Source organism: Dreissena polymorpha, chromosome 15 (genome assembly GCF_020536995.1).
Source record: "Dreissena polymorpha isolate Duluth1 chromosome 15, UMN_Dpol_1.0, whole genome shotgun sequence".
Taxonomy (NCBI): Eukaryota; Metazoa; Mollusca; class Bivalvia; order Myida; family Dreissenidae; genus Dreissena; species Dreissena polymorpha.
Window position 1 is genome coordinate 34022598 of NC_068369.1, and position 14332 is coordinate 34036929.

The 14332-nt window shown below is 32.1% G+C and overlaps 1 protein-coding gene across 1 annotated transcript in view; it reads right to left on the bottom strand.

The window, feature by feature from the left end:
• LOC127859681 (uncharacterized) overlaps window positions 1-14332 on the bottom strand; it is a 306342-nt gene that overhangs the window by 287524 nt on the left and 4486 nt on the right. Inside the window, exon 2 of the mRNA XM_052397187.1 lies at window positions 9219-9305. Within this exon, the coding sequence (XP_052253147.1) occupies window positions 9219-9305 (87 nt within the window). The remainder of the gene's footprint in view (window positions 1-9218; window positions 9306-14332) is intronic.

A 14332-nucleotide genomic window follows, 5' to 3' on the forward strand; every position in this document is an offset into this window, starting at 1 on the left:
AATTAGCCAAAGTACTATACATATCAACAACATTAATTTAGGTTGGATAATAACCTTTTACTTAGGTTTATAAATTGATCAGCAAGTACGTTTGAATAAGGAAAAAACAACATGTTGTTTCTTCCTTAATCAAACCGGAAAAGGCACTGACATTTTATTTTAAATATAAATTTATTTCAGCAAAATTGTAAAAATTGACGAAAATTAGTGCTCATGTAAGTTTGAAATTAAAATATGTATAGTAATACAAGCTTGCTTAGTTTTATTCCGCTGAAATTCCAGTGGTCTTTTTTAACTTAAAACTAGTTAAAATGAACAAAAGTGTACTAAATATTAATATAACTCATTGTCTATGCATGTTGAATAACCCAATATGCATTGCAATACATTACAACTTATAACATTGTCCATCTTCGCGGATGAGAACGGGAATATGAATCAGTTCCTTTTTTTTCCCGTATTCAAATAAAATGGAAAACTGGTATTTTCTTACTCAAAATTAAATTAGCATTAATCAAAGTGTATTACGTACCATCGAAAATCTTGCCAATCCACGTTATTGCATTACCAATATACATTGAAATACATTTCTACTTTGTAAATGATAACGATATTCCCCTCTCGTTGCTATATAAAGAAAAAAGATACCAGTTACGTATTTCTTACTCAAGACAAATACAGTAAATGCTAACAAAAACGTATTTACAGGTACCATACTGTATTACATACTTGTTCAATATACCGAAATTCCTTAGATTGAAATCGTAATTTATTTTGTTTTTTATCGTGGGGATTGAGTGACATTTGTGTAACGTCATAACAACTATCCTATGTGAGTAATTTTCGATCAGAATTATCTAATATATTCAATCCTTTTGGGTTGAATCAGACATAAACATGGCACATGGAATCTCTTAGCACTGCAACTATCGCTCATTGCAGTCAACATAATACCTTTATAAAACAACACCTGCGATATGTTGTAAACATAAAAGAAGTCGAGTTCAAGTAGGGTAGTATTTCATAATTCGTGTTCAGTAGCATTCGATCAAATCGTAACCGCAAAACATCACAAACGCAAACGCATACTATCGTTAAAGTGCATTCATTAATATCAAACTAAATAGGGGATATCGATGGAATTATATCCTTACTTACACATATGATGATCAATCTTAAGCCAGAATAATGTCACGTTCTCTATCCAATAATTGCGATCGCAAAAATAACTTAATAAGTAGTCAATATGTATACCACCCATATCCAGTCGTTGCGCTTACTGTGAATATCATCTGTAAAATCCGACAATACATCGCAACCACAATCGCACTTTATCGTAACTTTTTAGATTTGATTTAGTCGTATTTACCCACACCTTTAAACATGTACATTTTCGTCAAAATATTGTTGAAATAGGCATAGCAATATATATTGTTCAACCCACGAGTGATTCTTTATTTGTTCTTTGTTGTAACGTTTTGGATTTATATTGTATTTTGTAAGCACTTATATTATTCCCTGTAAATACGAACATGTCACACATATTACGGTATATAATATAATTATAGATTCATATCTTATAAAAATTCATTTAATTGAACTATTTACGAAAAATCACAAAGAGGCACAAACACTAGAGGCCTTCTACGGTAGATATCATTGATCCTAATTCGCTCTTCCCTGATTAAACCATACGCATAAGGAACGGACAGTCGAGTATAATTCTTGATTATACAAAATGATTAAGAATGATCCTACTATAAAAAATGTCAGCGACACATTCGGAGTCTGTAAATAGATCTATTATAATTTACACATGGCAGATAAATTCAAACATATATATTTCGCAACAATATCCAGAATACTATTATAATAGCAATCAATAATAAAACAAATAAATAGAAGTGCATGCGTTGAACATGCCTTTTTCTGTGCGAACGTCTTTTTGTAGATATTTTACAAAACATGTTATCTATATTTTATTTCAATCACGCCAGGGCCGTACCCAGGAGTTTTTTACTGGGGGGCCCAACCGGGGAGGGTTTGGGAGGGGTCCCCCCTCCCTATATATATACTTCTTTTAATTTGGCACTTTGCAAGGTGAATTTTAATGCTTATAAAACGTATTTTGTGATATGAATTAATGGAATATAACAAGTAAATCAGCACATTTCAGAAGTCTTAAGCTTTAAACATTGGTGTGAATTCACAACAATATTAAAAGCTTTAGATTTCCGAAACTTACAGGTTTAAACTGACGATTATCCACATCAACTCTCGTATTGCTTCCACCATTTTTTCACAAATCAATAACGTCACAGATTTTTTTTAATCTAATTTTTTTGGGAAAGACCTTGCCATTTTTGAGGAAAAAAATTGCGCGAAACGCCTAACTTTTGGGGGAAATAATGAAAGTCTTAAATAATCAATTTAACATATTTTACTGTTTTCAAACAAATTCAAGGAAAGAGATTATTTAATTATACAATATTTTTCTACACTGGATCAGGTTAACTTATATAATGAGATCAATTTGTTGTTTCAATTTTCATTTTTTTTTACCAATGAGCCATTAATAGGAATCTGTTTTTCTTTTAAACAAACATGTTAACTATCTCATTGTAGTCTTTTTCAGCGATTTCCTTTCAAGAATTATAAATACTCATGTTTAATACCTTTGTAAGTGTTTTGTTCCGGTTCAAATTCAGGGCCCTATTCTCAATGAAAAAAGTATATATTCGGACCTAAAAATTCCCAATAAAAGGTTTCAAATTTTTTTTTTAAACTTTTAGAAGGTAAAAATACGTCTAGGGCCTTCTCAAAGAAGGAAAAAACTTGCGTCAGCAATTATCAGACCATAGTCTACAATCTCCTGTAGCAGTTGCTTCCATTCGCTGCACGTATATAAATACATGTACATGTTACATCAACCATCGATAGATGAAGCATTCATGATCACAAGGGGGGACTGATCGGGGATGTGTGTACAAGGCGATAAGAAAACATTGCCTAGAGGCTTATCTCGATTGGCGAGCGTAAATCCCCTTGTTTATCAGGGACAATAAAACATAGCTGCTCTTTTGTTTTGAGGGAAAGTGTACTGTGGGCCTTTGCACGAGAGAAAAAATTGCAGTGGGCCGATTATTAAAAAAAGTCATAGTTTGACAGCCAGCTGGGGGGGCCCGGGCCGCTGGGCCCATGGCCTGGGTACGGGCCTGCACGCGTGTGAACAAAAATATAGTTGTTCGCTTGAACAATAGGATCCCATTCTTAAAAGAACGGAATGGAACTAAATGGAATGAAACGGAAAGTAACGGAAAGAAAAGGGACAGAACGGTCGTAGAAGTAGTTGTTCTGGTATAAGCATAAGTAGCAAGTAGTAGTAGTAGTAGTAGTAGTAGTAGTAGTAGTAGTAGTAGTAGTAGTAGTAGTAGTAGTAGTAGTAGTAGTAGTAGTAATAGTAGTAGTAGTAATAGTCGTAGTAGTAGTAATGGAAGTAATAGTAGTAGTAGTTGTTTTAGTAGTAGTATTAGTAGTAATAGTAGTAGTGTTAGTGCAAGTAGTAGTATTAATAGTGGTAGTAATATTAATAGTAGTAGAAGTAGTAGTAGTAGTAGTGGTAGAAGTAGTAGTAGTAGTAGTAGTAGTAGAAATAGTAGTAGTAGTAGTAGTAGTAGTAGTAGTAGTAGTAGTAGTAGTAGTAGTAGTAGTAGTAGTAGTAGTAGTAGTAGTAGTAGTAGTAGTAGTAGTAGTAGTAGTAGTAGTAGTGGTAGTAGTGGTAGTAGTTAATGTAGTTGTAGTAGTAGTAGTAGTAGTAGTAGTAGACATAGTTGTAGTAGTAGATGTAGAAGTAGTAGTAGTAGTAGCAGTAGTAGTAGTAGTAGTAGCAGTAGAAGTATTAGTATTAGTATTAGTAGTAGTAGTAGTAGTAGTAGTAGTAGTAGTAGTAGTAGTAGTAGTAGTAGTAGTAGTAGTAGTAGTAGTAGTAGTAGTAGTAGTAGTAGTAGTAGTTGTAGTAGTAGTAGTAGAAGTAGAAGTAGTAGTAGTAGTGATTATTATCCTCATTCAACCACGTAAAAGGAAGTCGAGTATGAATAAACTAGAATATGTAGCAATCTGCCATAATGCATGTTTGTATCATAAATACAAGTAATGTTCATGGTATGGTGGGTGACATATTATTCAGGTTTAAGTCGTTAATGACAAGCACGTAGGTGATGTGTGATGCAGATTTTAACCATCAATTACATCTAGATTAGGTAATGTGTGATGGAGATAGAAACCGAAACATAGACATATATAATACGTTAAGGTTGAATAAGAAATTGAAACTGTTATGTATGCCGCAGTCGAAATAATAATTAAAAAAAGAACAAGGAACCTGCTCAACATCTGTCTTAGGTATAGATTTGGATGAAGTTGAAATTGATTTCTCATATTTAATTTTGTAATCTAAGCCATGGACCGGAATCTTACATGCCCGTTTCAAAGTAAGCGTGCTTAAACTGCGGGGCATGTTATTAAAAAGTGACGCTCATTGATCAATACACTTGACGACAATAAAATAAATCACTGAATCAATATGTGCAAGTTTTATTGTTGGCCTTACTACAACTTAGAAGTTAGTACCCACAACTTAGTAACTCGATCCAACGAATTAATAAGCCGTTGGAACGAGAGTGGCATCGGGATAAATAAGTGTACGTCCTGGGATCGATTTTGTAAGTCGTGGAATCGACATTACAAGTTTGTAAGACATTTTCATCCAATGATTATCAACCAAGATGTTTCATTTTATTCGATCATTTTATAATAATATTTGTCGTCTGTGTATCCTCCATTTTGAATCATGCGTAAAACAACATTTATTTTCATTGGCTATTTAAGCTGTAACAACTTTATATTACTCTCGTTATTTATTCCTCTCGTTTATACGAGCAATTACGTGGCTGCAAAACCTTAGCTATGTCTTCCCACAACTAACTTAGGCGTTTGGCTTACTTTGTTCATGTGACTAGCTAAGGTGCCCGCGAGTCAGTTATATCGCCGTAAAATACCCACATACAAAAGCAATATTTCTCTTTGTCCAATGGTAGTTTTAGGACTATGTGAAGTATGTTATGCTGAAATTATTATTGCAAATTATATAAGTTTAGCAAACATAAATCAGCACAAATTCAGTATGAAATCAGTAATGATAGGCAAATAATTCTAACGTCGCTTTATCATGAATACGCTAGCTATATCTTCTTTATTTTGGCGACACTGTATTTTCCCTAACACGTGTGAGTTTATAATAAGAAACATAATACAGTAAAGAAAATAGATTAATGTCACTTGTACTAAATACTCGTTCATGGTCATCGTGTCCGTGTTGATTTCTTGTTACACTATAGCCACATCAATAATCAGTACTAATAGTTAAGAAAAATATATTTTTGTTGCAAATATGTTTCTTACTAACGAGTCAACAAACACCAGACATGTTTCTGTAGATGAGGCATAGATGCCCCACATTCCGATGGTTGTCAAAAATGTTAGCTTATATTGAATTAAACTGTGTCATAATCATACATTTACATGCTAACAATTTTCTGTAACATGTCGAATCTTTCAAACAGCAATTATGTATTAGTTTCATTCGGTTCACTATACACAAAGTGAAACACCAGTTGCTCAGCAGTATGGCATTCCTAGTATACACACGTGCGTGGTCCTTCATAGCAAGTGACCAATTGCCAAAACATTACGCCACAATACGAAACAACATACAGTAGAATAAAGCTTGGGTCACCGTCTTGGAACGGTCAATCCTTAGCATTGGGGGTTTAAACTGGTTTTAGAGCACTCAGATTCACACTTGGCCCAGCAATATTCATGATACAATTAAGTGTAAATACAATTGAACCAACAGAGTTACAACACTGACATGAAAGTACGAACAAGTGTCCATAGCAGTTAGCAAATTTTCTGTTTTGCAAACATGTAAATTACCAAAGGACTTATATACAAAAAAATGGATATGAGAAAATAGCCGGAACGAGAATCAATGTTTAATAGACAGGTTTGTGAGGACCATTTCCCAGACGGTATCGTGCCAAACTTTGTCGACCTTAAAAATCTTCAAAATGAGAATTTACGTCATGAAAGTGTTTTACAACAGCATTAACAAATCAGCGTTTATGTGTACAGCCCAATTCAGAACTTAAAAACATTGTCTGTCTTATATCATGAGGAATTATAGCATTACTATATGTAGTATCGGCCCTCTAAATGAATACATACGCATTTGGGAAGTGAACAAATACACAAACACACATGTGTTATACGTCAATTTATAGATACATGTGTATTCTTTCACATTACAACGAAAACTGCAATTAAATCGGCATTGTTTTGAGAAAATACAGGCTAGACTTAGCTCCCTGTAGTAATCTGTTTCATGTTTACTTTCTCATAAAATTGGAAATTCTATTTGGTTGCTAAGATTTGTTACTATGTGAATGTTCTTGTTAAAAAAAGTAACTTAATAAAAAACGAAACTCATGCTTACGCTGTAATTAACATATATATATACATTATATTCAAAAATAAGCGGCATATAAAGTATTTGATAAAACTATTAATCCATAAATAAATTAACATAATGGTATGCTACGAAATTAAAAATAATAGCATCATCCTGGAATAAACATAACCTAGTGTCCAACGAAAACCGAAAATAATGAAATTGATCGTCGTTATAGTCATAGATAACCATCAAATAAATTACAACTTCTAAAAAATGAAAACACATTACCTTTCCAGTAATTATTGGATGTTTTTCGTGACAAGCACGGTACAATTAGGAGGGCCGATACTATGCGAATGAGAGATAACATAATAAGGACATACAATTGTTATTTCGATCGAAAATATCTTGATTGGAAAGAAGATATACCAATATCCATGTAAACAATTATTTTGATATTGTCATTTACTTTTGCTGCTCACTTAAACAGTCAACAATGTTGACATTAGTAAAGGAGTGAAATAAAGTGTTGTAATATATATATATATATTCCATTGTAGTTAAATAAGGTAACTTTCAATAGCCTTACTGACGAGCTAGCTGTTTAGCGACGTGGTTAGAGTTACTTGTGACCACTCGGAAGACCATGTTTTAATGCAAGGTTGAAGCTCAGGAATCTTCACTTTACTATTATTAACAATCTTGTCTACAGTCTAATCACGATAATGGTTTAGAAGCTACTTGTGACAATGATGTTTATTTAGACTCTTAAAATGTGTCAATATAAATCTTGTTAAAATCAATATTATTAATATAACGATTGATTTTTCTTCTTTATAAAGTACCGGAAAACGGCACTTATTCAATTAGGAAAAACAAACAATTTCCCAAATAATGTAAACAAATCCTAATTGAAGGTAAACAAAATATTGTTTGTATTATTTAGTTAGTTTCCCTATGTAGCTCTATGGCTTGATCCTAAGAAAATATAATATTGACAACTTGACAATACTAAGATATCAATGTTAAAGTATTTGGGAGCAAACAATAAAATACACCAATTTCCTAAATGAAGATTTTCACGACACGAATTTTCCCAATTTCATTTTTTTCGCGCATATGTTACCATATTGTGCTTGTACCGTTACTTTTCCTTGTCGGGAAAATAATTGCAGATTATGGACAAACACCACGTGAAACTCTTGCAATATGAAATTTCGAATCATTCGTTATAGTCTCCAATCGTTGATGGCATTAGAAGTATATAATAAATGTTATATAATATATATAATAAAAAATTAGGAATTAGAGGATTACCTAATTTATTTCAGTTTCATTTGCCATATGAATCCGCTTAAAATTTGTCATTTGGTAAAGGGTTACAGCATTTTGCAAAAATATGAACATAAAAGTAACTTGTATTAATGTTTGCGAAATGTTGTTTTCTCTGTAAAATAGTACATACATAAAAGCATTGCATATAGCAATATGAATTTAATACATAAGTTTGCCAATGTATCTACAGAGTATTCAATAACTCTATTTCATGTACAGCTTCTTGATTGGTACATAAATATAATTGTCTTCTTCCATTAATGCACAATTCTAATTTTTATTTCAACCATTGTACAAAGCAACTGCCTTTTACATACACACTATATTAAGTTTGAATATAAATATGCTATAATATTCATCATTAAAATGTTGTACATAAGAAAATTACCTAAAACATGCTGAATTAAATTGCGTAAAATAAACTAATAATGCAAATTTTAATCAATGCTTGTGAAATAAAGAATGTTTATAGTATGCGTTATGATTTGTTGTATCATTATGGGAGACATCAGTTAATATTTTAACAAACAAACCATTTGTTTATTTCAAACAAATGTTTCATACTTTTTACAAATCCAGACTTTGCAGGGCTTAAAATGTTCATCTTACAATACAGATATACCGTTTACTCTCTAGTCCCACTATGTTTATATCATTTATTTTAGGATGTGGAATTCCAAGTATTATTTCCTAACATTAAATATGAAAAAGTATGCTTGGTGTACTTCTACAAATAATCTCCACATCAAATTTAAACAATATTTGGGGTAAATGAGGTACCAGGACAAGTGCATAGTTTTTTTACCTCATTATTACAGAATGTACATTGATAATTGGCAACAATTTTCCTTTTGAAAAAAAGAGATTTTGTTTCCAATTTATTGTGCACTGGCGTCATCTGAGACATACACGAATGTAAGGCAAGAAGTAATATAGTTACACAGTTAGCAATCGGAAGCAGTTTTAATTATGTACATTAATACACCTATGCGTTACGTTTCGTCTGAATTATTTCAATAGTATTTACCAATCCCACTGTATTATGTTCGATTATCTTTACATGCAACAAGATGGATTTAATCACGAAAACTATGTAAGAATAAAATATTATACAGTTCCTTAATGTTTTTTTCATGTTACTTAACACTTACAGAAGCCTCTTGTGTGATCAAAACGCATGAGAAAATTAATAATTATGGGTTTCCGTATGCACCATATTCACAGTATAATAAAGATGTACTGATGTGTGTTTGAGCCTAACAAATAAAGCTGAAACTTCGTAATTTTCTTCACAAGCACAATGTATAAATTAAAGGATTGATGCATACCATAAACATGTACGATCAAATTGGTGTTCGATTACATTTCTTACCTTGACTGAGGAGGCTCCAGACTTTTAGGTTCGGACTCTTGAGAAGCCGTTTGTGGCGATGGCGTTAGTTGTTCTTGTACACAGGCGCTAAAAAGGAAAAAGCATTGAAATTATGTATTTTAATATCAAATGAAATACATATATTGGGTTACTGAATACAAATAACTGAAGTACCAGAATGAGTTTAAATATGGTGATTCTTTTAGAAAGTACAATGGAATTAAAATAGGTAATGTTTTATCATAACTTAAGTAACGGTTTTAAACATATAACAATTGTGCCCATCTGATTACATGACATCATCGTAAACACATCGTAAATAACAAACACAATATATCTACGTATAGAGTAAGCTATTAGTTTTGACACAGACCGTACATAATCAATGACCATTCTAGCAAGATCTATTTCAATTCTGCAATGTCTTATCAATTTATTTAAAATAAGTTTGTTAATGATTGGTGTTTGGAAACATATTGTGCTGACTATGTAATTGTACATTCAAATTAATTAGTTTTTAATTTGATGTATCTATTTACTGAATATGTTGTTTTTTTTAGTTTTTATTAATTTTTGAAATAAAGCTGATGAATCTGTATGCATATATCGGAGATTAAAATGTTAGATTAATGTCATAATTGCGTCAATGGCAAACTAAATATTTTATTTTTATTACAAAACTAAGCAAACCATGTCGTAGTGTTTAAACCGAAAGGGTTCCGTTACATGCTATGTTGGAAGTGTAAAACTTATTAAACACTTTCAGAAAATATTATAATTGAAATTATTATTTTAACATCACGCTTTGTAGAAAATATTGCCTGTATAGTTCATGTCTACGTGTATATTGCTTTATAGTATACTTTAACAAAAAGTGTTTTCCTTTAAGTGATTTTAACCCAACAATGTATTACGTTTTGATATATCAATAGCATCAAACGAACACGTGAACATTGGGATTAGCTTCTCAATAAGTGATAACGTGCAATCATAAGACTATCACTTTAAGTCATACAGATATAGTTTTTAAAATTGTGCTAGCCTTTTGTGCAAACATATTCTTTTATACAACGAAGGAATCAATCTATAATAAATTATCAACGGCGTTTCACGGGTGGAATTACGAAGCACAATATGTATAAGTACAATTAAAATATAATAAAATTTCTAAAATAATATTATGACCGTTTAGCTTTTAAAATAATAGCGAAGTCATTTCTTATAGACGCGTGTATACTTTTTCTACATTTAGCATATTGACATCGAGCTAGCTGTAGAGTGCTCTTGGACAAGCTGACTGTGATTGCTTTGTCAATATGTGTGTGTCATTGTGTATATTCTTTTCTAAACAATCACATATACAGTGTCCACTGTAAGTAAATAAAGTTAATTGCTGTTATAACTTTAAAGGCGATCGAATAATGTTTTCGATCAATAAATTTTACGAACGGTTTATTAAACGCATGTCCACATGTTTTGTCATGGAATCAAGTCACCTCCATAATGTGTACAAATAATACGATTCTTGCCAAACGTATGTTTATGATTACGTAACAAACGTTAGATGCTTAATGTTTATGTAGAAATAAACGCTAGTACGATGCAATAATCTTCATTATTAAAATGGCCAAGTACGTACACCCTTTTTTGAAACTTTATTGTGCTAATGCAAATGAAACTTCATATTATTCACACGTACTATGTGTGTGAATTGCACATTGTGTGTTTTTGTGCTATTCTGTACAACGCATTCAACTTTAAACTAATAATATATGTTTAGCCTAACACGCGACACAAACATACAACGGACGAAAGAAATGATAAATCGTAATGCCGCCCCCACTCCTTTAAAAGTTTGGTTACAAAAACGCTATTTTAATATGAATTAATGTCGAAATATGCAGTATAGTTTACGTTTAAAACCATGTTGGTCTGGGGCGCTGCACGTCAAGATGATTTTTCCCACAGCAGAAACCTCTGCTTTTTTACAAATGAACTCATTATTGCGTATCGTGTTCTAATTAAAAACAAGATTGCCATGATGGCCATTAGCTCGCACCTGAATTAAGGACACTACTGTTGAGTGAGAACTATAGGTTATTACTAATGAACAAGAAACGTGTCCATTGGGCAAGGATGCTCCCACATTCCACTCAAGTCTAAATGCTCTGCTTATATCAAATACAATTTATCCGGTTATGCGAATGTGTTTATTAAAGAATCAAACCTCGAATAACAGTAAAACTTTACTATCAATAATGTAATTGCAATTAAAGGGAGTCGACTACAACCAATCATATAGTAAATATTAAGAATAGCCCCACGTAGTATAAACTCTTAATTCATTACTCGAGTGTTAACAAGGATTTTTCGAAGAAAAGACCTGTTGACCAAATTTGTAATTGTTTGTGACATAGACATAACTCGACTTAATCTTTACCAGTGTACTCAAGATTGAGTTAAAATGTGGCATATATAGTGGTGAATATTTGTGCAAGATTTGACCTGGTGAACTAGTTGTTAGACGCACGTAACTGAGATTCGAACTCGGCTAAGATAGTGTCCAGAAAATCATTCTGGCCGAATTTAATCAACATTGGTTGGAAAATGTGGCCTCTAGAGTGGTAACCTGCTGACGACGACATCCCCCCGAACATATATATCAGTGAAAACATGACCTATTTTACAATCTATAGAGGCAGCCACGCCTATCGTCTTTTCCGGAAAACGGATTCTACAATGGGATACATAATATAATTCCAGTATATAAATCGCCTACTGAATGTAATAAGTCATGTAACTGATATTTTTATAAATTTTTACTTTTTTCCATTTTTGTGATTATTAAGGTGACATATGTCAACTGCTAAAATATTATGTCAACCTTTTTGGTAAAAATAATATTTTTATCAAATTTTTGAAATTGACATTACAACACATGTCATGTTCTGAATGCAAAAAATAGCTTTACTGACATTTTGTTAAATTTTCAGGAGAAGCAAAAAATGTTCTATTAAAATAATAAACATGTTTCCGTATTCAAATTTTCTGATTAGTAATATAATAACACTCGAAAAACGAAACAAAACTTCAAATTGATATGTCTTTTTTAAAACAATAAACAATTAAGAAAGGAGCAGTTACCATAATTTTCAACACTGAAATATTTTGAGCGCAAAAAATAACGTAAGTGCTCTTACTGTATTTTTGAAAATGTCTGAAAATATGCTTTCCTGAACAATTCACAAAATGTCAGTTACCCTAGTTGTTACATTCAGTAGACGATATAGAATGCATTTAATTCACACTCTAGGTGAGTAACAACATGACCTGTTGTTCATAAAACAATCTTAAATTTAAAGTACTTGATCAAACCGGGAAAACAAAGAAGTACATACATTTAAACAACAACAATTATGATGATACACTTACTGATTGTCAAAACAAATTAAAAATGACGCGTGTATCGGTCAGTAAATACAAACGCTGAACGACTGAACATATTTACTCGTGCACGAGGAAGACGCTCTTTTACAGCTCCGTTTATCGGATCTACATTGAAGAAAAAAACTGTTCGACTAATTAGTCGTGCTCAAATGACACAAATATTATAAATATCCCTTAACAAATACTTCCCCGAAAGGGAAAAACAACAAAATACAACAACACATTTTTGGTAAGTCTTTGTTATTACCGACTGAACTTATGGAAATGATCTGTAGGTGTTGTATAAAAAATAATTTACTCATTACATAATACCTTATAGTCCAAGTGATATTTAAAAGTTTTACCATGAACAGAGCTTTATCATAAGCGCGTGCTCATGACGTCATTATTGACACGTCATACGACACAAGTCATATTCTATCCCGCTAAATCTGCAGCTTTTTAGCGATTGTAAATTCGGGGACGTAGAGGTATGATCAACAGAAAACAGGTTACAAGCCTCGCCGTTATATTATTCTAAGCATTGCTTGATATATTACAAAAAGATCAGGAAGTAACCTATTATTCTATATTTAACATAGCCGTCTTTAGCTGTTTCACTCAATAATCTACCGTGACGATAAAACAGCCTGTCATGAATACCATTATCAGCCGCAGCAGTTTGCTTATCTCTTGAACACACGATTTAACTGCAATCAAAAACAATTATCTACATATACTATAAGACAAATACTTGTTTTACTGTCTGAGTTCATCTGAATCATTAATTTAATATACAATTATACGAATCCTCATATAAATACACCAATATGAAAGTAGCGGCGATACCGGCTTATGCCTAGATATACGTCATTCGTGTGAACATACGTTCAAATTGCATACGCGTTTACACACACTCTTAATTACGCTTAGATGCAAAATTTAAGCCAAAGAGGTTTACACCGTTTTTGAATGGTATATATAAATATTTGTTGGTAGACAACCCTACAAAATCTTGAACAAATAATTTAACCAGACCTTTTTTATTACACAGCAGTGGACAATAATTCGCTGATTTCAATTTGCAGCTTCTTACACTTAACTAAATAATCGTGAATCAAAAAGTGATGCATACTCTTTAAAAACAAACCAAAACTACTCTCAAATTATCGTATTTAACAGATTACTTCCATACGTGTTTGCTAACCCATCTTTGATAAAGAATGGAAGGCTTTTAACAATTGCTTTGAAAAGAGAGTATTAAAGGGATCTTTTCACGCTTTGGTAAATTGACAAAATTGAAAAAAGTTGTTTCAGATTCGCAAATTTTCGTGTTAGTTATGATATTTGTGAGGAAACAGTAATACTGAACTTTTACCATGGTCTAATATAGCCATTATATGCATCTTTTGACGATTTTAAAACCTAAAAATTATGAAGCGTTGCAACGCGAAACGATTGAATAATTTGGAGAGTTCTGTTTTTGTCGTTAAATTTTGTGAAACTACGAAGATTGCTTATATAAGGTATAAAATACTTCAAGTATATGTACTCGGCGGAATAGCTCAGTAGGCGAAAGCGTTTTTACTTCAGGACTCTGGCAGGACTCCAGGGATCACTGGTTCGAAACCTGGTCCGGGCAATGTTCTTTTCCTTTTTTTAAATTTTATTCTTGATTTTTTACTGGA